A 26833-nucleotide genomic window follows, 5' to 3' on the forward strand; every position below is an offset into this window, starting at 1 on the left:
TTCGTTTTATAGGCACATGCATAACAGTGTAATAATATAATACATAGGCCTAATATGTAATAATATATATATAATATGCCTAGATATAATATAATTATATAATATATTAATAATAATATATAATATAATAGATTTTAGATTGGTTACTTTATTGATATATCAAACATCTTGATAAAACAACATTAAAGAAATACAATTACAACGAGACAATACAAGAAGCACTAGATTCCAGAGACTTCCCTCTCCATAAAAACAGCTCGTGTGAATTTGAGGATAGGCAGCAAAATGTCAAAATCTTGACTACTCATGAGACTAATGAATTTATCATAGTCATTTAAGCTATCCAAGTTGTTTATACTATCCCTAACGTTCGAAAATAAAGTGTTTATGGTTAGAGTATTGAGGGCAGTTTATTAAAAAGTGCAATTCATCCTCTACCTCACCAGAATTACAATTGTTACATATTCTCTCATCGGGACTAATTGTTGGTCTAGTATATCGACCTCTCTCAATCATTAGATTGGGAGCACTGGTTCCCAGTTTACTGTAATACGATTTAAAACTTCTCTTAAAAAATAAACAATAATTTTCGCAAAGATAGTTTTAAATTTACAATAAGTACGTACAGTAGCTTGTTTTGAGTGTTATTAATACTATATAACCATTGATTAGAGAAGTTATCTTTTAACGAATCAGTAATATGTGTATTGAGATTAGCTATACTGAACGTGTTTGGTTTAATCCAAACATCTAAGATACATTCATTTAGTAAAGATTTTTTTTTATCTTTCATGTGGAAAGCTCCCACTCTTATTATCCACTTGTTTAAGCATTTGTTACTTACAATAAACATCAGGATAAAAATAAATTAGCATTATCATGTTTAGTAAAGATGAAATACCAGACGACCATGTATATCCATATATATATTTGTTTGAATCGTCAAGTTTTCTATTATCAGTTAAAGCATCAATAGCACCTTTTTATTTCATTTAGAGAATGCCAATATTTAACAGCATGACTAAACATGGATATTAACACGGGGTAGCAACTAGTTCACTTATGACTGCGTTGTTTGTAGTTCGTTTATTAACACCAAGTAAAACAAAGCAAATTTTAATATGAATCTGTTCGCCACAATAATTGATACATATCGAATGTAGATTATTATGGTTAAGCCCGGTAAGTAGATACATAGACCATACCTCGCTACCATATGATAGAATTGGTAGAATTAATGATTTAAAAAGCTTCATGGTACAATTTTCCCTAATATTACTTCGTATTTTGAAGTATGCCTTTGAGGCTTTGCTTTTCAACAAATTCATAGCATTTTTAAAAGTTCCAGATGGAGTAAAGTTTATACCAAGATAGCAGTATTCATCTACAGCATCTATAACCTTATTGTCAAAACGGAAAGCAAAGCTTTTTAACTTTCTACCACTCTAGTTAAAGATCATTGCTTTAGTTTTGTTTATATTTACCGTAAATTTCCATTTATCGCAATACATGTTTAACTTATCTAAGGCATTTTGCAGTTCAACACGTGTCTCTCGCACCAACACTAAGACCTTCGGACACAGATCATTTTTATTTGCTGCAGCCACACTCTGGAACGCACTACCATTTCACATTAAAAAATCAACATCAATTGCTTTATTTAAAAAATCACTCAAAACGCACTTATTCCAACAATAACATGAATCGCCACTGATAATTACTTCGGTTTTTTTTAATGGCGCTATATAAGTTCTTACCTTATTATTATTATTATTATTATTATAATCACAAGATCATCCGCGTATAAAAGACAGGAAAGAGAAGAACCATTCAGGCTAACCGGATCACATGCGATGTTGAATATTGAAGGCAAATCATGTAAAAAAAGATTGAATAAAAGCGGACTTAAGTTGCATCCCTGTTTAACGCCCAGAGAACGTATCTGTCAGCTTATTATTACATTTTATGGAGAAACGCAAAATATTTAAAAAGTTACCGCTAACACCCATGTTGTTAAGTTTAACAAAAAGTGCATTTCGCCGTATTGTATCGAAGGCAGCTTTTGAAGGATACAAAACAGACAAATAAGTATGACTTGTTGCCTTTGTTAATAGGACATGATGGAACATCGTAGACTATCCTGTAGCTTTTCAACGAATAAAGTCTAATAAAAGTCAGTGTGTAATAAAATGCCTCCGACGGCATTCGAACCTGCGACCTCTCGCTGACAAGGCGAGCGTCATAACCACTATACCACGAAGGTTTCATGGTTGAACAGGTCCAAATAACCGTCGGGAACATTGTTTTACAAAATGCTACGCCTCAAGAGGGCGTTCGGCCAGATAAATCTGGCAATACGGCTAAGAACACTGTCGTATATTATATATGGTATTGAAGAAAGTTAGCCGTTAACACTGTTGAATGAATATAATATAAATCATCAAAGGTACATATACAGTGTTTAATAAGGACATGATGGAACATCGTAGACTACCCTGTAGCTTTTCAACGAATAGTCCTATAAAAGTCATTGTGTAATAAAATCCTTCCGACGGGATTCGAACCTGCGACCTCTCGCTGAAGTTTTATTCAGATCAGTTGATCAGTTGTTGAGACTGGGGACGTTTCTCTTTAATGGTCTTCATATCCACACCCTTCTCCAGATCGTCACCAAAATTCAATGAAACATCTAGTCCCAAGCGCATAGAGACCTCGTTTATTTGCGCTATATAAATCCATCTATTATTATTATTATTATTATTATTATTATTATTATTATTATTATTATTATTATTAAAATTGTAGGCCTACAGTACAGGTTGACTTCAGCATGGCTCCAGAGCCGAAGTTGGTTTGCGAATGTAGCGCCATCAGATCTGGAATCAATCTGAAGCAAAGATCTTATAAACACAAGATAGCGTTCTCCGCGATTTACGCGTAACAAATAGAAGCGTCGGTCAAGGTTCAAAAGTTTCCAATTTAACAAGAGGGCGTCATTCATGCGCTATTATACCAAAGAGAAAAACATAGAGATATAATAAGAATACTAGAGCGCTAACAGCAATGTATTCGATGTTCGAAATACGCAGAGCTATGTGTGTGTACCATCCAAGATGGCTGCCATAGATTCAGCCAATCAAATTTCCCCTGAGCACTATCATTTTCAATTGCGCCCTCAATTTACACAGAAAGTTCAGTACAGCTAGTTACCCGTATTTTGAAACTCGAGCGTTGCGGTGTATGGGTGTAATGTACACGATTTCAATTCTTTTTAATATTTGAATAAGATGATCTATTTGGCCTCTTTTTGGCTACGACAGTTTAATAATTTGTCATTATCAATACTAATTACCATTAATGAAATAATATTCAGTCAGAGGGCTTATTTATGGTAATAATATGTATACTAAGCCTGAAGGCGGCGCTTTCCTACGGCAGCCATCTTGAATGGTACACATACACAACTCTGCATTGCTCCGCCATCTTGTCAGCACTCTAGTTGTTTAATAGCTCTATGGAGAAAAAGTAATAAGCTTTGGAAGAGGGCGTCCTATCTGTTGCCATGGATTTGAGATGGTTCCTGTTCTGCTGTTCACAGTACGGTATGGTCATAGCGGTCAAAGGTCAAAAGTTTCCAATTTAGCAAGAGGGCGCCATTCATGCCTTATTACAGAATTTGCACGCGTAAATCGCGGTGAACGCTATCTTGTGTTTATAAGATCTTTGATCTGAAGCCACCCCATATAATATTGGACGAGTCTAAACATTTGTTTACCGTGTAGTAAAAATGCACGACGGGTACAGTAAATTCAAGAGAGAAGAGGTTTCCAAGGCCTAGAAACAGTGAAAATATATTTCAAACAGCTGCTGATTTCTTATTTCAATGACACAGTTTATGGCGATGTGTAAACAGGATGTAGGACTAGTCTTTTATTTCAATCTTAGTGCACTTGGTTGTCTGACATTATGGCGATAAAAGGAAAAGGTATGGTGCCTCACTTTCCTATTCATCAGGCAGTTCTGTGCAGAGAGGGCCGCAATGGCCTCACCTGCAGTGCTACCTTCCTTCATGAGGCAGACTTGGGCCTAGGCCTAGCCTAAGTAGAGCTAGTTGCTGTTGCCTATGGTAGGGCATGGCGGTACTAATACCTCCATCGGTAGGGCGACCTACTATCTAATACTGTAATACTTGGTCCCTACCTAGCCCCCCCCCCCACCTCCTTTAGACTAAAAAACTAAACTAAAGTTTAGTTTAGTCATATTCTTTCTGGCTCTTCATTGGGTGATGGTGATGTATTAAATGCCATTTCTTTTACCGTACCCTTAGCAAATTGAAGTAGAAATATGGTACCGTATCTCTAGCCACTGCGAAATTAATAATGTATAAAATTAATATAAATAATTGGTCAGGACAGGGCTTTCTAGTCAAAACGGCAATAAACCAGAACACTATTTTACCAGAATGGCAGTGAGTGGACCAAATGGGCAATAAATCAAAAACGCAATAAACCATAACGGCAATAAACCAAAACAGCAACACATCAAAAATTCTGATTCAATATTTATTTTGGTATGTCATTAGTTCAGTATATTTCACATCATCAAAATGTTGTACAAAACAGATAAAATTTGCACTAGGCAGGATATAAATAGCAATAAAAGATGATGCAAGAATGGCCTGTGAAAGTTTTCTTTAAAAAGTAAAACTTATTTCCAATTTGGTCCTACATAATACCAATTATAATCATGAAAATGTACAATGATTAAATACAGTAAAAATTTAAATATGTATAATAATAATTATTAATAATGATGATAATAATATTAATAATGTACAACGATTAAATACGGTAAAAATTTTAAATATATAAAAAAACATTAAAATACAGACAAAATTAGGCTAAAACCATTTATGTCAAAAGTAAAACAATGTGAAAAAAACAAAATTAATAATAATAATAATAATAATAACAATTAACAACATACAAATTCAATAATAAAGGATTGGGGAAAACACAATAAGCAGTAAATATTCAAATAAATAAAACTTTAAAATACAGACAAAATGAGGCATCTGAACAATTCGCCATGGATGTATAAAAAATAAAGAAATGCGATTAAACATTAAAAGTGGGAAAAAGAGTTCAGCATTTGATTTGCCTACAGACGATCGGGTCAATTTCAAGACGATTCAGAAAATTAAAACTGCTGTCCGCGCCCTGCGGTGTGCTTGCTAAGTGTTGGCATCGATTTTACTCCTTTGCCATTTTGGTTTATGCCTGTTGCCGTTTTGGTACTTGTCATTGCCATTCTGGTTTGTTGCCGTTTTGGTTATTGCCGTTTTTGTCATTGCCGTGTTGGTTTATTGCTGTTTTGACCTGCTAACATGACAGGTCAACAGCAGGTAGTGAGACTGTTTCAAACAATAGACCTAGCCTAGGCCTACATACTATCACTAGAAAGAAGGTCAAAAGAATATGTAAATAACTCTTGCCTTTTTAAGGACTCCAGTCAACTCACCCCCACCCCCTGCCCCTTACATCTCAATATCTGCCCCTACAAACTTTCCCGCAACTTTACAAAGATGCCCCCTACAAACCACACCCTAACAAACTTGCCCGCTCTAACAAACTTTCCCCCTTCAGTGGACCTAAATTTAGGCATCACCTTCTAAAGAGTTATTACATTTATTTATTTTTTAATGTTGCTTTCTTGCCAGATTTTAAGAAGGCTGTGACTTTTATCAAGGAGTTTCTCTTGAAACTACCTGAAGATGAGGATTGTGCCGAACTTCGAGATGGGTTCAATCTCGTGTTACTGCACATGAAGAAATACTTCAAAACAGTGTGGCTACGAATGCAAGAACGTCAGTCTAGTACGAAACTACAGTCGTCTGGTTCCATGTCACGGGCTCTCAGTCCATTGACTCCTTATCAAGATGCCCCAGACCAGTTCCAATGGAAATGGGTGGATTTACATAGTCAGAAAGGACTTTCAAAGAGTTTACCGTCGGATGGTATACAGACGATGTCCCTTATACTACAAGCTGCCAAAGAGGGTGATGTTGAGCTAATTAATCAACTGTTGGAAAAAGGTTGGTTAGGATTTTTGTTCAATTAATAATTATTGATTAATTCTTTGTACAGTGTACAATAAATCAGTAAGCCATGCATGTGATGTAAGTTCAAGGTGAGTTACTGTAGTGCAATTAAAGGGAGTGGATTTTTAGATGGAGAGACCTTCCAATGTCATTCTTGTTTGTGTAAGACTTTGCTCTAATTATTGTACCTGGTACTGAGGGTGACACTAAATCATTGGTGACATACACATAAGCATGGAAAAGAAGTCATTACCCACATGATTTAAATTGTCTCCTGGTGGACCAACCATGGTAGACCTGCACTGCGACAACATCTTTAGAGGCTCAAATTTCTTTGAATCATAAAATTTACTGTCTATTTTTGGAAATTTGCACTGAGATGCTGGTGCTAGATTTACTGTACTTTTGCCCAGGGTCGCTAGTTCACTCCTGGAAAACCTAGGTTTATTCTATATCACTCTGTTAATATATATCATCATCATTCTTTAATATTTATTTATGCCCCTCGTCGTATCTCAGTCTACGTGGAATCAGATTGTCTGACTATCAGCTGACGCAGTTTGTAAAAGTGGACATTTTATTGCGCATAAAGCAATTAAAGTACAATCAGTTTAGCAATTCAGCATCACAGACATGTTAAGATTTATTCCATTATTTTGTGGATATGAATGAAAAATGTTGGATAGCATAATTAATGTAAATATCACAATCTAGCATTACACAAGACCATCAGTTCATAATGAAAAAAGATTGCAAAATCACACAATGAATTTTCCAGCATGATAAACTAAGCTATACTAATGTATTTTTTCTCTGGCCTTTGACAATTATATTGTATCCTTTGTATAAAATAAAAAATAATTATTGATTTTCTGAGGGACCAAAGGAATGGTTCTTGTAAATATATTGTTAAGAGTTGCAATACCGACATTGTAAACGTTACTGTTTATTCTATCTCAGAAATAGAAATGGAATAAATTATGTAAAATAATAAATCTCTTATAGAGTCCAATTCCAAATTTTTGTTACATTTTAAAAGACATTTTGGCTGATGCTGACTGGATATCAATATTCATCGGTGAAATTGAAATAGTAAACTGTAAATTTCAAAATGTATTCTGAAAATTCCCGAATTTTTAATGAGGTAGTTTTGTGCATGCATTTTTCTTATTTTAATTAACGTAGTTATACTTGCTGCATTAATCCTTAATTTTCATTAAATTTTAATTCTTAATTGCATGATGAAACCATAGAAGATGCCTTATATTACTATAATACTTTTATATAAATTTTATTACATTTTTATTGTTGTTGAATTTTACTGTTATGTAAACACACATTACTTTAGCATTAAAATATTTTGTAAATAACAATTAAATATACTTTGCTCTAATTTTTATTCATTTATTTGGAAACAAAAAGGTAAATCCTTGTTTGCTATATGTTACAGAAAAAGATTTGAATTGACAATGTTAAAAATTCAATTTGTTGCTGGAATAGCGAATTACAAATAATGGTAATCTTCATATTCCTCTACTTTGTTGGTTAGAATTGAGGTTACCATGACAACTTGATTCGAGGCATTGACATTTATTATAAATCCTCCGTTTTTCAAATAAGGTTAGACAAGAAACTACATTTTGCTTGGCCTTTACAGTATACCTACTGGCGTACTGTAGGTTGGTGTCATTAAATTAAATAAATTAATTAAATTAATAAATAAATTAGTAAATTATGGAATGAGCCCCCATTAGATATCCGCTGCAAATTTGACACCCTTACTTTAAGAATTGTATTTAGTTACCTCCTTTCTTGATTTTTATATATTTATTTGTTATTTATTTTATGTTGTGTCTGGACCTCTTGGGAGACCAGTAATTATGTATTGAAAGAGTACTTCCAGAATAAAGAAAGATTTGATTAAACAAATGCTTTTATTCTATAAATGCAAATTATGTCTTGTACTGTAAGGCCCATAAAAGTGCAGTCCATTATTGCGAGGATAATGTACCCTATGGCAAGGAAGCGAAATAAGTTGATAAATCATCAATCCTGAAACGTGGGGTTTAATTACAATATTGAAAAAATGCACTCATGCTGTGCCATGGTATCATCCTGATGTACAGTTTAATTAAATGTTGTCTTGAGAAATTGAAATGTATAATTCCATTTTAATTTGCCTACTTACTGTACTGAAAAAAGTTTCTCTGTCAATTAACATATGATTAAATAATACTTTTATTATTACTAAATAATAGTTTTTCCTGTATTATTTTGCATTGGTTTGAAGTTTTTTTTATTTAGTAAAATGTCTGTAAATCAGTGAAAACTATTTTTTTTTTTCCAATCTTGCTCTGGTTGGAAATTAATATCTTATTTGATACTTTTAAATGAGCTATTCAATTTCAATTTAAAATTATCTTTATCGCAACTTACAATAAGAATAAGAATTGAATTTACATTTTATAAATATAAAAAAGCATACAAAAACAAACATCAAAGGAAAAATCACCAGTTCAAAAAATACAAGAGTTTAACATTAACACTCATAAATTTATGTTAAATAATTATTTTTTTGGCAGACAATAATCTTAAGGTACTTCCTTGAAGATGTACAGCTGTGTAATAGTACTGCTACAGTATGTGTAGTGTAAAGTGCATTGTTCATTATTGGATAGGCATGTGAATTGTTGTACAGTACTGTATATTTGACCATGCGCCAGTCATTCAATTCATCGTGAATAAATATAGTTAGTATTGATTGCTGCCAACCATGTCAATACTTTATCCCATAGGGTAGTGATTACGAATCAATTAAAAGAATATATTCTACTAAACTTAGTTCAGAATATTCTACCAGTTGGATATAGAGTACCACAGACTTGTCGTCACGGATGTTAGTTACCGTTCACTACATCTGAATGACTTCATAAGCTTTCTGGAATAGGCATTATAAAATCTAATATTTTACCATCAAAATGTACTAAAAACACAAAGCTCACGTTATATTAGTTATTGAACACACATTTAATCATCAATTAAAATTTACAAAGAAAAAGTAAGATACAACATCTTAATAATTACGTTAGAAATTGGGATCAGTGGTTTGTCAGTGAAGAAAATGACGTCCGGTTGAACGCTTTTTGTAACGATAGCAACGGAGTAGTGCCACATGGTATCGTGACGTAACACTGTAGTACTCTATAGGTAAATTGCATTCAATAGGCCTGTGTTGATAATAATCCAATAGATTTTACCTTGCATTTGTACTGTATAGTAATAGGAACAGACAGGAGGGACAAGATGGCAAGAAAATATTAAGATTTTCCCCCAAATAATTTTTTTTATCTTCTATGAATCAGTTGAATATTAGAATTATTAGAAAATAATAATTATTGGCACACAGTATCTTCATAATGTTTTAAATATAATTCATAAATTAATAATAATATTATGTTTTATTAATAGAAATGAGCTGATTATCAAAGAGGTACACAAACTAATATTGATACAACAGTGTGTGTTCTCATTATCATGTTGTACATTTAATAGGAATGCAGAATGGCAAGTAGAATAATAAATCTCATGTTATTGTAAGAAAAAACAGTATTGAGTAAACTCAACTTGTATTAATTGTGCAAGGATTTGGCTGGAAGCAAGTGGACAAAAATATTGAACATGCAGTTCATTCCATGGATACCGTGATGACATTTTGTATGCCGGGCATGTAGTTTCTCATTTACGATTCATTAACTCTCGCTACCGTGACTAGTGAAAAATGCTACGCTTGTGGCGTTGTCATTTTGTATGGTATTATGGGAACGACTGTTGATTATTTCACATCTAGTTTATATGCTGTGCACAATCGTTCCTGATGATCACAGGCGATGATATAAGATACAAAAATAAGAACATTTATAATTTACAGTTTTCAAAAGAATTGTTGGAAATATGGTACCGTAACTAGCTTTAAGATAGTATAATACATACTCCAAGTATCGAAATGCACGCCATGGTGTAGGGATTCAATATTTGACATTAATTATGTCATCATCAGGAATGTTCTTAGCTATGGTTGAAACTGATAAAACTGGTTGGACTGAAATGTTTCATGATACTAACTTTATGAGGGACAATCAAGATACAAGATCATTATTATCGTTGTCTGAATACACAGAAATTCTCCACTGGCAATATATACTGTAGCATACTGTAATAATAATAATATCAGTAAATTATAAAAATTGTTAAATTGTATATTTTCAACTTCAATTTATAATAATGGTATACCATGCCCTTTGCCAAGGGATAGAAGGCATTGGCAGTGTGGTTATTGTTATCCAATCGGTGAATAAATTATCGAACCGCTTCACTCCTGGGAAGCATTTGTTGCATTTTCAGTGCAGAGTAGACCAACGTTGCCACAACATCCTACTAGTCTGTACCCTTTTATGCTCCGTGGTGAGAGAGACAAAGATAGATAAAGTACCTTGCTCTGGGACACAAGTGTAATAATCAGTTAAGGTTCGAACCTCTGACCACCTGAAGGTTGAGAGGCAGAAATGCAACTATTTCAATGATTAGATAAATACTTGGTGGATCGGTCAATGGGTTGCTAGGATTCTGGCGGGCTTGTTCACCTGCTTCTACTAGCACAAGGCCAGCCTTTAATGTTCACTCCATTATAAAAATATATTGAAGTATCCACAATTTACACCACATTTTTATTGTAAATTTTTATTGAGATTTTAACACTTGAATCAATGTTTGGGGTTCATTATTGTTTCAGTTTATGAAAATGCAAATTGATTTGAGATCTAAAATACAAAATAAATAACCATTGCTGCGGTATATATAACATAGCATAGAGTAGAATTTGCTGGTTTATTGATTATTATATCTAGTAATATATTTCCTTAATCAAAATGCAAATGCTTCTAAATTGTACAATGGGAAGAAAGGGGTACATGTTTCATTATCCCTATTGTACCTCCATTAATGTATCCAATGCCCTGAAGCTGTTACTTATGCATAGATCCTTTAACAAACAATAGTACAATCACCCATAAACAAAGTATAGGTCTGTATTATTTGAAAAAGGACTGTTGTCATGAGAACTAGCATTAGGAATATATTAAATTATACAGTAACTACAAATTAGTATTATTATGCTATGTTCATCATTGTCATTTAAAAAGTAAGAAAGCCATATTTTTTAATGATAGTCTAGGCTTAAACGTCCTTGAATTTATTTAGGCATCCATCCATGTAAAGAAAGAAATAAGAGAGTATAATTTTCTTTTTCATTGTGTTATGACAGGCTGTTAATGAAAACTAAAACAAAACAAATTAAATGTTAAAAACTAAGTAATGAAAGTTTACAGATGTTTGCAGCTTTATGAAAATTAAAATATTTCAATATGACACAGTTTTAATATTGATCAAACTAACCTTGTAAATGATTGTAAATACTTGAGAAAAACATTTGTCCCCATGGGGATTCGAACCAAGACCTTCTGGTTACTGTTCAAGTATTCTATCAACTGAATTATTATTATTTGCCCCTTAGGACATGCTTTTTTTTTTCTAGGTTTTTGTATTGCAGCCTTATGATTAGATTGAACTACTCTTTTATTTAAAATTATATAATATTTTTTTTTGTGTCAAATGGCTCCATTGTACTATTGATTTTTAAGCTAACCTTATGATTACAGCTTTGAATAGGTTTTGTTGTCATTTATTATATCATAGCAACAGAGATGGCTCAATGCACAAGGTCAGGTTATAATTCACTTCAGTAATTATGATGGAATAATCCATTTTATAAAAGGTGTTTATGATAAAAATTGTACTCATACAGTACATATTTTTTAAATAGTGGCTCTCATATTTAACCTACTCTTCATTTTCATTTTTTTTCATAGATACAAATCGTAAGGATGATGTGGATGCATTGGGGAGGACTGCTCTTATGTATGCAGTTCATTTTAAACAAAATGAATGTGTCACAGCTCTCTTGGACCATCAGGCTGATGTTAATACTCAAGCCAATGGTAACTTAGCAATTATTAATATTTAATATCTCAGCCACTTGCACTGTGTATATAGTATATTGAGTGTATACTGTACATAGCATGTACATATATTTACTTTAAAATCTAGTCTGTACATATTGTATTCTATGTATTTGGGTATTGTGTGTATAGATTCTTAGAAGTGGAATATGCTGCATGAATTACTAATTTAAATATACATTGTAAATGTGTTATTGTTATACTACCTACAGGTACATTCATTGTCAACTGTACTCTCTTTCATTAGACCTATGACCCTTCCCTATGTTTAATTCATATCTGGGTTTCATTTCCTCGGTTTCAATTTCATTTTTCCTGCAAGGAATAATTCTCCTTGTTATCTAATCAGTTTTCCAGGTTACAATCGGTTTCCCAAGTTTCGGTCTGTTTCCCTGGGTTTGTTCTCCTTTGTTCACTCTGTTTCTCAATATAGTTCCTAGTTTTCTATTAGTATTAGTTTCCCTTTTTAAAAATCTGTTCCCCTGGGTGCAATATGTTTCTCTAGGTAAAATCTGTTTCTCATGGTAAAATAACTTTTTCTGTCTGCAATCTAATTCATGGATTCAATCTATTTGCTCAATGTCTACAAAAAAGTTTTCATAATGAGTCACAATATTAAATTCCATTTGGTTCTATTATCAAGGATTTCAGTTCAAGAAGATTACCAGTTTCTTTATTAAGAAAATATGAAAAGATTACTCTTCGTTTGAACAAAGCCGAATTGGATTTTAATTTTTTACATAATATTCATCATCAATTACATTGGCTGCCCATACATGATAGAATCGTTTTCAAGATTCTTACCTATGTTTATCGGACAAAAACTGGTACTGCTCCAGCCTACATCTCAAATCTACTTATACCGCTCAAACCAAGGCGTGAGTGTCTACGATCAAACAACAAAAATTTGCTCTATGAACCACGCACACACAACAACTGGGGAAAACGTTCTTTTGCAGCCACTGCACCACACCTATGGTATCTGTTACCAGATAACATTAAACGAAGTACTTCCCTCAGCATATATAAGAATCAGCTTAAGACGTTTTTGTTCACTTCATCATTACGATAATTACACACTAAATTACACACAAAATTTAATATTGTACTTTTAGGCATAGATTAAGTTTAGACCACTCTTGTATGGGCAGCGGTGTGGGACCCCCTTTAAGGGGCAGCCCATTGTTATGTAATCAGTTTTCCAGGTTTCAATCTGTTTTCCAAGTTTCGGTCTGTTTCCCTGTGTTTGTTCTCCTTTGTTTACCCTGTTTCTCAATATAGTTCCTAGTTTTCTATTAGTATTAGTTTCCCTTTTTAAAAATCTGTTCCCCTGGGTGCAATATGTTTCTCTAGGTAAAATCTGTTTCTCATGGTAAAATAACTTTTTCTGTCTGCAATCTAATTCATGGATTCAATCTATTTGCTCAATGTCTACAAAAAAGTTTTCATAATGAGTCACAATATTAAATTCCATTTGGTTCTATTATCAAGGATTTCAGTTCAAGAAGATTACCAGTTTCTTTATTAAGAAAATATGAAAAGATTACTCTTCGTTTGAACAAAGCCGAATTGGATTTTAATTTTTTACATAATTGCAAGGCATTCGGAGTTTTTCCTAAATTTATTAAATATAAATTATTCTTGTATCTATAGATGGCTCAACTGCATTGCACAGAGCAGTGTATGATAATAATTACACAGCTTTAGAAATCCTGCTTCAATACAATCCGGCTGTTACAATCCAAGATTGCTATGGGCGAGCACCGGTCCATTGGGCATCCATGGTCGAGTCCAGTGCCAATATGGAGGTGAGTCACTTGTAAGAACAGCAAAAAGCTGTGCTGTTATGAACTGTCATTCTTTGTGCCTAAATATAAACATTCTGATTTTTCCATCATGTACAGTAATTAGATGTGTGAATCATAAGAAATGACAGATCTCAGCATTTTAAAACTAACTATATAATTTATAAAATAATGATAGCAGCACTTTTGAGACTAACAATATAGAATTTATTCTCTAGCTTTTGTCCGCACAGTGGACTTCATCAGTTCATCAGGAGAGTGTTATGAAGTCCACTGTGTGGATGAAAGCTAGAGATTAAATTCAATATTGTTAGTCTCAAAAGTGCTGCTCTCATTTATTTTATATTGTTCTATAACAGACAAACGCGGCTACACTTTATATTCATCATGATATATAATTTATCTCTTGCTTTTGTTCACACAGTGGACTTCATCGGGAGACTACGATGTGTGAATCAATTACTGTATGCTTTACAGTAGTTGTTACCGTACATCTTTGTACACACACTTTGCCGTTGCATTATTTACATATCAGTTTGGAGTAAAAGTGTAGTCTCATTTACAATACATCTACACATACTCATTCTAAGTCCATTTACATTATTTACATAATGTATTTAATAGTCTGATTAGCATATTACCTAATTCTAGTTTCTAATTCATGTTTTGAAAATATAGGTCTCCCTCTAATTAAAGACCCCTCTAATTAAAGAACACCTCCAATTAAAGACCACTTTTCTGTGGTCCCAAGTCAACTAATTTCTTGTATTTTTATTATCCTAATTAGAGGCCAAAGCTGCTAAAGACCATGAAAACCAGCGAAGTGGTCTTTATTTGGAGGTAGACCTGTATACACTTTGTCCGCAGTATGAAAAATGTCTGTGAATTGCCTATACTGTTTATACTCATGATGATGTCATAGCACATCCAAATATAGGCAAATCACAGGTATTTAATACAAAAAACTTGAACAATATGTGAACTCATCTTTATTCCCACCCTTCTGACACTAGTAAATCAATTATATTGTTTATATACTCTTTTAAATGCACAAGCACAGCATCACTAACATTACCAGATTGGATAAACTTTGGCAGAAATTACTTGAGAATTTATTATCTTGAGAATTTATTTATTGTCAGCGAAATTGGTAGATCGGACTGTATCTTCTTTTTGTGAAGTGAAAAATGTGCGCAACCAATCTCAGGAACCGAAACGACGTCTTTGATTCGCACGAATAAATTCGCCTAGTGGAGGTTGATTATTTCTGTTTTGTACTTTTTTTTCAACTGATGAGATGTTATATATGTGACAGGGGACTTTTTGCGTGCAATCTCTTTACTTACAATCGTGCTACATTATTAGAGAGAGATATTTTTTTTGTCCAAGTCGTGTAAACTGACTAATTCTTATAGCAAAAGATTTTATATATGTTTACTGTATCTTATGTGAAAGTAATCGTCATTATGTAATCTGCAGCTCCTATTAAGGACTGACATTGATGTGAATGCGAGGGACCGAGATGGACTAACACCGGCGATGTGGGCATGCCGCATGGATAATACTAGACACCTTGACCTGTTATTAAATTGTCCGAGTAATAAGGTTGAGGAGACTGATGGAATAGAGCGAGATATAGGGGGAAGGACATGGATACATTGGGCAGTGAGGCGTACAGAACCAATGGAATGTCTAAAGGTAATCATAGATAATTTTAATTTGAATTAATTAAAAACCATCATCATCAATTACATTGGCTGCCCATACATGATAGAATCGTTTTCAAGATTCTTACCTATGTTTATCGGACAAAAACTGGTACTGCTCCAGCCTACATCTCAAATCTACTTATACCGCTCAAACCAAGGCGTGAGTGTCTACGATCAAACAACAAAAATTTGCTCTATGAACCACGCACACACAACAACTGGGGAAAACGTTCTTTTGCAGCCACTGCACCACACCTATGGTATCTGTTACCAGATAACATTAAACGAAGTACTTCCCTCAGCGTATATAAGAATCAGCTTAAGACGTTTTTGTTCACTTCATCATTACGATAATTACACACTAAATTACACACAAAATTTAATATTGTACTTTTAGGCATTAAGTTTAGACCACTCTTGTATGGGCAGCAGTGTGGGACCCCCTTTAAGGGGCAGCCCATAAATGGAAACATGAGATGTTCCTTACCTCTGTGAGTCTTAGGAGTTGCTAATTAGGAATATCTGCCTTGGGCAAGCAAAGGCACTCCTAAAGCCACCCCCACCAGGGATACGGTTATTATTATTATTATTTTTATTTTCATAGTTAAGATTACAAACTGTTAACAACTCTCTCGACTTCTGTTTTGCGCCATAAGCATCTCTGATGGATACAGGCGCATTATAAATGTTCACTATTATTATTATCATCATTATATCACCATCATTATCATAACCTTCATCATTTTATTCATTTTAATTATGGTGCATCATCATCCTAATTCTATGTCTCCATCAACATTGTAGTTGTCGCTACTGTCGCCATAGTAGTTGATATCATCTTCATTATCACTACTAACATGGTTTTCATTATCATTATGTTTATGTTATCATCATTCATTTATTTCTTTAGAAATTAATAACTCCAGATACAGTTGCTATAAGGGACAATGAGGGTAAAACAGTACTACATGTAGCAGCAGAACAAGGTTAGTGTTAAGGCCAAACCTAAAGTTGTGTTTGTGCGCAAGACAATTTATCTGTTTCAGTTTCTGATATAAATGTATACTTAGTAGGATGCAAAAGTTTTTAGTTTATTTTTTATGTATTTATTTCGGTTTAAAATACAATACTATAATACAATACAATACAATAAACTTTATTTCTGGCAATAATTGTATTGTATTGTATATAAACAGACTCGCATCAATCCCAGAGGGCAAACCTGTAAGCTTAAAAGCAAATACAATAAACAGTTTAAACAAGAAACAAACAGAACAAATATGTACATTACATAAGTAAAGACTACATCAAATAAGTTAGCAATAGCATTAAATAATTATGTAATCACAAGTCCACACAGTAAAATGTATAAGAAAAAAGTCTAGTTCGCATGATAATTTAATTAAATTCTTGCTATCATAAATTTATGAACATGTCAAAATATGAACGAGATATATATATCAACTATGATTAATGTTTTCATTCTGTGTTTATTAGTCCTCCATTCTGATGGAAACTATTCAGAAAGCAGAGGTGGTTGCTAATTGCATGTGTGTTTTTAATTTAATTTAATTTCTAATGACCCAGAAAGTAATGTAAAGTATTATAAGAATTAAGATGTTTAGAAATAGAAGGCACTGTATAAATTTCAGCAATTTGTTGTTGAATTTTCTTGAATGTGATTTCTTTCTGATGAACTCAGGGTCTATGGAAGCATGCAAAATTATCTTACATATGGTTGGCAAGTCATGTTTAAAGGAAACCGATAACATACATAGAACGTGCCTGCATCTAGCTGTCATCAGTGGACACGGAGAAGTTGTCAACTTCTTGTTAGAAGAAGGAGGTATGTATACATCGTTAGGATCAGGTAACCCACTTTTAACCCTGATGTGCTGCTCCATGCATGCCAGTGACCCTGGCTCCCTGCCAGGGATATACAGAAAACAGAGAATAACAAGAAAATACACATGAGAAGTTCAGTAATAGTTTACTCATGCAGAAAAAGCATTTACGTTACAAATACAGTAACTACATTGAACAATGTATGATTTCTATAGACTTAGTTCTAATTATACCTAATTTGCATTTTTTTTTATTCCAATCCAACAGCATATGGCAATTTCTTCTTAAATAAAACGGAGTGACTTTATATTAGAGGCCAAAACACATTCATATTGATAAAGTAAATAGATTACCTTCGTGGTGGTACAAGCAATGATCACTATAAACTATAGCACATTATGGGCACAAACATAGGTAATCCATGTATGAACTTGCTTGCATAGTCATTCATTCCAGATTGCAAATTTTTCACAATGTAGTAGGTGTGTTTGTCACCCTCTGTAATTTGGCTGCAAAATAACCTCCCCCCTCCTTATTTGAAAATTTTTTGACTAAAGAGATCAGTCGTTATAATTTTCAGTTGAAAGCTAATAGTTCATTTAGATATACTACAGAGCAATTAAAATATTTAGTGTTGTTATACAATACATGTTTAAAGATATACCATTAACATTAATAGCTCATTTAAATTTATTAAGTAACTTAAAACTTCTGTTCGATTTTTTTTAGCAAATCTTGAATACAGAGATACATATGATGCAACAGCAATGGACTATGCCAGTAATAAGAACCTCCACTACTGTTCACTTATATTGAATTCATTCTTCAAACATAAAAACAAACGGAAACAAAGGAAGAAAGAAAACCAGAACCAAGTTGTACCTGAAGCTGATGGTAGAGCAGTTGGAATTTCTGATGATAGGAATAATATAGGACAGCGAAAATTGTCTGTAAGTTATTTGTACATCATATTGCTCCTTCCCCATACCCCAGAAATAGATAAAAGTTGTTTGAGTATTTCTGATGTGTAATAACTGTAAGTCTATATAAAGGTAAAGGTAGGAGAATAACCCATAACTTGCAGCGTCATTGTGCTGAATTGCATATGGACGTGGTTTGTGACTACCAAGCAGCCATAAAGAGCCGCTTATAGCAGCTACATGTTCACATCATTCCACAAAGACAGCGGCTGAAATGAACCATAGCATTAGGATAAACCAATACTCTTGCGAACACGAACCAGGTATACACTGTGCCTCTATTTTAAGTCCTTATCTGAGAAGACTTGGTTCTACCAACCGAACCATGGGCGAGGAGCGACTGGAAGCAGCACCGATGTTAATGCTGTAGCTAGCGGTGCTTCTGCCTTACCGCTCGGCCACTCGACTCACCCAAATAATATAATAAATAAAATGAATTAATAACAAGGTTACCATTTCGTACCCCATATTCTAGATTAAAATTATATTTGTAATTTGCATTACCTGTTTAATAGTAAGTCTTAACATTACTTCAATTCATTTATTCAATATCCAGGTAAAAGCAATACAAGGCAAAACACACACAAACAAGATGTTTATTACCTGGGGATTGCCCAAACTGTAAGCACTATCATGTGGCTCTCCTATACTAAACATCTTTACAAAAAAATATACATAAAGAACCAATATAGGAGATTCAAACAGATTGGCATAAACTATTGGAATTAAAATTAACATTAATATAAAATGCCAGTAATACAATTACAGAAAACATATAGAATTGTAAAGTGAATTTTTAAAACAGTTAAAACTATCAAGAATAAGCATTCTTATTCAGGAGAGATTGTAAACAAGGAAAATTTACAAAAAGGTTTTTATATAAATTACTGTTGTATGAAATTTTATCTATTTCATACATTTTTATTAAACAACATAGAATATTTTCTGTATATAATATCTTTAAAAATTACAATATTTTTGGTTCTGTTCTCAGAATGAAAACCCTGAAATAAATAACAATAGTGCAATATTTTCAAGAGATGTTTCACCACTACCTGGTGAAAAACTACCAAAGCCACCTGGAAAACCTCGTCCATTGGGTCGTAAAATAACACCACCTTCAATCAGAGCCTTTCCAGGTGATTCCGTAGTGGTGACCGAAAAAGACGAGGAAGAACTGGTCTCGGGGACACCATCTGCTCCTCCTATTGAGATGGAAGATGTAAATGATGTCGATTTTGCTGACATGTATCCTGAAGATGATCCCAATAGAACTGATGCTGATATGGCAGGGGTAACTATGTCATGGATAAATCAATACATTTTTTAAATTTTTGTTTTGCTTCCTATCTTAACCATATGAGGCTTGCCATCCCAAAACCAGTATCAGTGACCAACAAATGAAAATTGACTTTTTAATAATTCTTATTCTCCACATTAAAAGCTTAAAATTATGGGTCATTGACTGGAATCAACTTACTATTGCCAAAGTTTGAGTAAAAGTATTACAGCTTCTCTGTACTAAAGTATACAATACTGGCACATTCTTATGTTAATTACTCAGTAACAATTAGCGACAGTACGCTGATTTATAGATGGCCAGCCCCATATGCTATTATACATTCTTAGAATGGCTTAAGAAATTTTTAATTTTACTCGATATCAAAGAAAGCTCTATACTTATTTATAATAGATTATATGTATTCCAGTCATTCCTAATAGTGTTATGTTGTTTAGACCCTGTTGTATTGTATCTTTATGAATGCTTTATTAATTAAAGGAAATCATCAATCTTGTTGGCTAGCTATGTCAAATGTGGTGAGTGACTAAAATAAAACTGTTTTGCTGCATCCTTAGTAGTCCTGGTATTACAATGTGAGGGGTCCAGTTATCTTTGCAAGAGCTGTGTTTTGTATGGATCATTAGCAGCGCTATAACATACTTTTTCATTATGATTTGAGGCTTAAGATCATAGTCGTTTACCAATCTGTAACTTCTTAATAATGTCATCTTATTTTTTTTAAGGATGTTAATGAGCTCAGGCCTAGTAGGAGTACTGATCTTCCTATAGTGACTGAAATGAATGAAGATGGTGATACACCTTCCAGGAAAGGTATTTAATATTATTCCATTTTATATTTCATAATAAATTCAAACTTTAGAAGAAAGGTAGCTACTCATTTCTGTATAATTATCCATTCCAACTGTTATGACATTAAAAACATGTCTTCTAAGATTGAATTTGTTTTTAAAATAGTTGTCATCGTTATCTGTGTTAAAATACTGTTTATATATAGAGTATTTATAGATTTTTACATTTATATATTTTGGTGTATATATATAAAATATTAAAACATATGTCAGCATTAACCTGAAAAATCTGTAATGACAATTTTTTTATAAATACGAACACACAAATCAAGGTACTTTTAACTAAATTTCAGAAACCTTAAAGTAAACAAATACATTCTGACTGCCAGGGGTTTGAAAAAAATAGTTTCAACCACCACCAGCCTTTTTAGCAAATTTTAACACTTTTTCGAAGCTCGTTCAGAGTGCGTATGTGATCAGATTAACATGCAGTGAATACTACAAGAGCTATAAACATTTTAGCTTTACAATGGTACCAAACACTTTATTCTAATCACAATCTGTAACCCATAACTGTGAAATGAAAGTGACTTACTTTTGGAGATTATGTACACATTGTGGCAGTATCCATAAAATTGCTTTTCGCTTTGGCCAATGCAATGTGTGAACTCCTTTTAGTATAAATTATATCTTCAGTAGTGGTTATATAGGAAGCGGTTTGGCGCAGCGGGAACTGTTTGGTTTTCCAACCTCGAGGACTGGGCTTCAATCCCTCAGCATGAATTTCGTTTGTGTCCTTGAGCAAGGCACTTCATCTGCATTCCTTCTCTCCACTCAGGATTATAAGTGGGTACCTGGTTGGGTTGCCTGCTCCTGCGCTGATTGCAAAGCATGTGGACCCAATAACCAGGGAAAAGAACTGCGCTTTCTAACCTCAAAAAGTATGTTTTTCGCATGTGCTATATCTGTGATGCAATTAATATTATTACCTAATGAATATTCATATCTTATCCTGCCAAGCCCATGCCGACTGGTCAATCAGCACATGTAGTCATCACACCTGCAATTCAAGTACAACCGCCATACCCTCCGTCATCGCCTCCAGTGAGAATCTTTCAACCCCAGATGCTCAATCAACAGCAAGTTACTTCAAACCCGATACCATTAGCTCCTAGTTCGATGTCATCACCCACTACCCAGGTGCCACCACCCCAAAACCAGATAACTGTGAGTTTTATTATTCAATGTAATACTGTAGTTGCTTTGTTTTTCTTAGGATCTAGCAGTTGGCATGTCTGATCATAACTGTCTATGTTAATATGCCTGTCTATCTTTCAGTTAATCATAGAAACCATTGGTTTAACTCCTACCAGCATTACTTTCAATTTTTTTTATCAGACAATACTTTTTTTTTCCGTGTTTCACGAACTTATTTTTTTATATGTCGTCAGAGGAGGGTGGGAAAAAAATAAAAATAAAATTTTGTTTTCTTATTTAGCAAATAATTTTACCAAAAACATTTAGACGGAGGAGAAAATAAAAATAAATGTTATTGATGAATGTAAACAGTGTAGTAATGGGATGGTTAAATGCTTCAAATTTATTTTAATTGGAAAGAAATATACATTTCTTTTTTTTTAAATTTCAAGGCAACAGTGCTCTTAATAAGAATACATAAAAACTTAAATTCTTCTCTGAAATTTCCATTTTTAGCAGCAGCGGGTTCTCTAATTGGCCAAAAATAAAATGTAATTTTTATTCAAAATCATCATTATGACGGCGGGAAAAAGTCTCGCCTCATCTGTGTATTCAGTATGATAACTTGACATGTTGGACAAATTTATTTTGCATTTTTCATTTTCTAGTTCTTAAATGTTTACCATGTAAAGTTATGTGACTTGTTTTTCGTTTTCCATGTAGATGCATTCCATGGAAATGAAACCAACCCCAAGCCCTAGAACCCAACTACCAGGCAGTGGTGGTCCACTAGGTCCAGCCCCTTTACTCCAGGGCAAGATGCAACCACTAGCCCAACGTCCACTTTTACCTCTTGATGGTCAGCCATTGGGCAAACAGGGTAAACATGGCAAGAAGAAGAAGAAGAAACGTAGTGCAAGTGAGGGCGCACTTGCCATAGGCCCACTGAAAGCTAGTACTATTGAACCTATCAATGGTAAGTTCTTCATGAACAATAGCAATAATAACTTATAAAAAGGTGATTTTAGTTGAAAAATTATCTAACCAATTAGTTCCTTACCTTAGCAACGCTTGCTTCGGTTCTAAGGTAAGCAACTAATTGAGTCAACAAAACAGATAATTTTTCTACTATAGTTATGGAACCAGATGAAATTCTTTGAGGGTGATTTTAGTTGTTATAATTTTGGTTTATTAAAATTTGATTTACAATGAAACAAAACAAGTATGTAATTTTCAGTGCTGTATATTATTTTCTTTAAACTTTAAACAGATCTGGCCTTATTGGCATGAAGTGCTACATAAGTTTAACATATTGATCAATTTTTACAATTCAAAATGCAAATATTATTATTAGTTTATTGCACATGCTGGATAAGTTATCAATAATGATTATTATATATCTTTCCAGGTAGTGGTGTTGGTGGCAGAGTGCTTGGTGGTATCACCAGTCCTCTACAACCACCAGGCTCACCTCGTTCCCAGCCTAAACAACACCAGCCAGCAGTGGCCAGGCCTCCAGGCTCTCAAGACAGCTCCCCAAGATCAAACAGTTCATGGGAGGTGGCATGGGAACCCCAGGTACGCCCATCAGCACCTGCACCACCCATCACACCAAGGGAGAGTAGGGATACCAGTCCGAGGCATTCCGAAATGCCCAATCTGATTCCAAACGCAGGTAGAAGAGGCAGGTCCCATTCAACCAATGAGATAGACACTGTGCCTATATCATCACAGAGAACTATCGATCTCAATAGCAGGGTATGTATTGTCACTATAATTGTAATGGTATTTTATAATTAGAACCAAATTTGGTATTACATTTTCTGTTTATTTCTGTTATAGGTTATAATTTAACAGATTTCCTAAAATTGTTACATTACATGAAAGTTTTTCTCAAATATTTATTATATTTTAATTGCATAACTTCCACACTACACTGCCGCACAATTTACGAATATGAATACCAAGGGTTCAAAGTTGAAAGAAATCACTTCCGGGAGGTATGGTTCAATGAACTTTCTTAACATATTTAATTATATTTTGCTGTGCATGGTGATACCGATCGGCAATGACTACTTTGAGACATTTGATAATAACGTAGTAAAAACATGCAAATATCTGAATTTGCAGGAGATCGCTCATTTTCTCAAAGGTTGTTGCTCGCTTGCGGGAGTGCAGGAGGCCATCCCAATTTCCGGGAGGCTCCCGAGACTTGGGACCTCCGGAATAAACTTTATTTATTATAAAAAAAGAAAAGAAAAGCATCTTCATTTGGCAAAAGCAGAATACTAAAACATTAACATCCAAACAAAAAAAATCTTAAAATTTCATTATAATTGGTTAGAAATATAAAATCTAAAATCGAACAACGTGCAAAGTAGATAGATTTTCACATTATACAAATTTCATTCTCTTAGGATGCCACAGGTCGCAGACATGATGGACAGTCAGGATTCAACTCACAAGGACGCCCTCACTCAGGTAACACTGTATCCTTACCAAGGAAACCAGGAAACAGAAACATGACCTCAGGCCTGCCTGCTCCACAACAACCTGGTCCTAGGCCTTTGGGGATTTGAGCAGGTTATTTGACCAAGAACCTCAAAAATATAATTTAAACTTAATAAACTCCATTGTTTGCTGAAATTATCATGTTTATAATTAGGTTAATGATTAAAGTTTGCCTCAGGGATTGTTGTAGAAATGTATATGATAAGGATTGTCACCTTGATTAGAGTTACAAAGTACACAAAAGATCAAATTGTTTTAAAATCGTATAGATTGTATAGCTCTGGTATTATTAGTTAAAGAATGTGATAGTCTATTGCTAGGTGTATAGATTCAAAATTGTGAGTGGTTGGTGCAGATTACTATATCTCATGAATATTTCATTGATCAATTCCACTCAATACAGTATTTCACTTACTTCCTGTATAATAAAATAAGAATCTATTCAAATGTTAAAAAAAACTAAGTAAATTTAAGTATTTAAATGCATACTTCAAAGCCAGGCACACAGCATCACAAAACCATTGGCCAGAAAAATCAGTCTCTGCGCTGTGTATGGACTTGACAACGCCACAGACACTACAGTATATATGCTGTCTGCTGATTGGTGGCAGACTGACAAATTTTCTTTAAAAAGCGATGCATTACGTGCCCCAGTCATTGGGTTTTGTTCTCCATTGAATTGCAGTCGGTACCAGGCTCATATTTATTAGAACCCTTACGCCCTCTCCAGACTATCAAATATTATTTGATAAAAACATGACATGTGATCATAATGACATCACATCAAAAGTTGTGATCCCATCCCCGAAACCTTGACTCAAAAATACCGGGATGGTGTCCAGGCGGTGGATAGTTTCTACCATATTTACCTATTTAAGTAATTGTACAGTATTTGTCCTACCTTGTAATCCCGGCTCCAAAACCTTGACCCAGAAATACCGGGTTGGTGTCCGGCGGGGGATAGTTTTTACCATATTGTAGTTAAGTTATGTAGTTAAGCTTAACCTTGAGCACTAATTTCTGGCCCCGAAACCTTGACTCAGAAGTACCGGGTTGGTGTCTGGCGGGGGATAGTTTTCCACCAAATTTTTTAATATTGTTTATTTTATTGTATTGTGCTGGTTACATTTTGTTAGTTGTTATTGTACAGTGTTTTTGCAGGACCATATTGTAAAACAGCGGTAAGATCTCGCCTGTATTATATGTCATCCTGCCAAAACAAAAGATGTTTTGAATAAAATAAAATAAATAAATAAATAAAAATAAAATAAAAAATAAATAAAAAATAAAATAAACATGACCATATATAGGCACATCATGACTATATATGGGCATAAAACAAATTTTTGTCAAATAAAATTTCATAGTCTGGCTTTATTTTTTGTATTTGAAACAAGCATGTTGGAGAAAGTTCCAAAGTGAAGCTTTGGTACTAAAAGTGCGAATGCATTTTACTAAAGTATTCTTATATTATCTCCTGTCACTAGATCTAGACATCTAGACTTAACCCAAATCTAAAAATAAATATTATAAACCAATCACTCATGGAAAAACATTTTCAACAAGCATAGCAGGATGTATATGTGTTCAATGTAAATAATCATGTGATGACAGCGGTTTTCAGAAGCCATTTGAATTGTGTTCATTTTTATTTTCTTGTTATATATTATTACGAATAATTTTAAATTGAAGCTAAATTTAGCATTGTACAGTAGTAAGTTATTATGAAACACAAGATGATGTATATTTGGAGATATATATATTGTATTACAATGAATATTTATATATATATTACTGTACAGTTTTGTAAGCTTATCTGTGTGTGTGTTTTGCCATTAGCTAAGAGATTAAGGTATTATGAGGTACCTGATATCTCATATATGTATACAGTGTGTGATGTTTAGTTAAGTAGATTTATGACATATCTCGATACAATTTTATGATAGACATATCCTAGTTAATTCTGTTTAATGTAACTCTTGCATCAGGAGGATGCCAATTAAAGATATTGCCAAAACCTGAACATGATGTACTTTTATTTACACTATGGTATGTGGGAAAAATTGTTAAAAATCAAGAAGTGGAAATATTTTATGCCTTCATCCTGCAGAGGATCGAAAACAGATATATTAGTTATTTCCTTTCACATCCAACTTCCATTTTCACTTGCCAATTATAGGAGAGAACCATTTGGAGGTAAAGGCATTGGATTAAATTTAACCAAGACGAGTTAACTTTGCCTTTGTCAAATCGTGTGCCTGTTTGCACTAGGAGGATTTAAATACATAGTAGAAGCATAGAAGAATGTAAGCTTTTGCCTATGCATGGTCATTGTAAATTTGATAAATTCTGTGATAGTTTAGCAATGCGTGGGGAAAAACAGCCTCGTTATTCTTCCTGTACATAGACTCTTCGGTCTTACTTATTACGCAACTTGGATTATTTCACCAAAGAGAATAACAATGCAGGCTGTTTGCACTGGATTTTCTTTTTGTCAAAATTACCAGGTACATGGTTAGTT

General features: G+C 33.6%; 1 protein-coding gene across 1 annotated transcript; it reads left to right on the plus strand.

Moving 5' to 3' along the window:
- Nucleotides 1-3788: 3788 nt before the first annotated feature.
- On the plus strand, nt 3789-26335 carry LOC117103148 (neurogenic locus notch homolog protein 2-like). Its single transcript, XM_033243659.1, has 15 exons — nt 3789-3985; nt 5720-6094; nt 12025-12153; nt 13828-13982; nt 15459-15677; nt 16599-16674; nt 17391-17534; nt 18263-18483; nt 19508-19807; nt 20539-20626; nt 21315-21454; nt 21625-21831; nt 22525-22777; nt 23210-23559; nt 24219-26335. The coding sequence occupies exons 1-15, from the start codon at nt 3967-3969 to the stop codon at nt 24378-24380; spliced, it is 2838 nt and encodes a 945-aa protein (XP_033099550.1). The 5' UTR covers nt 3789-3966; the 3' UTR covers nt 24381-26335.
- The last annotated feature ends 498 nt before the right edge of the window (nt 26336-26833 follow it).

This window comes from Anneissia japonica, unplaced genomic scaffold (assembly GCF_011630105.1).
Source record: "Anneissia japonica isolate Jap-2015-1 unplaced genomic scaffold, ASM1163010v1 scaffold287948_len850469_cov200, whole genome shotgun sequence".
NCBI classification, from domain to species: domain Eukaryota; kingdom Metazoa; phylum Echinodermata; class Crinoidea; order Comatulida; family Comatulidae; genus Anneissia; species Anneissia japonica.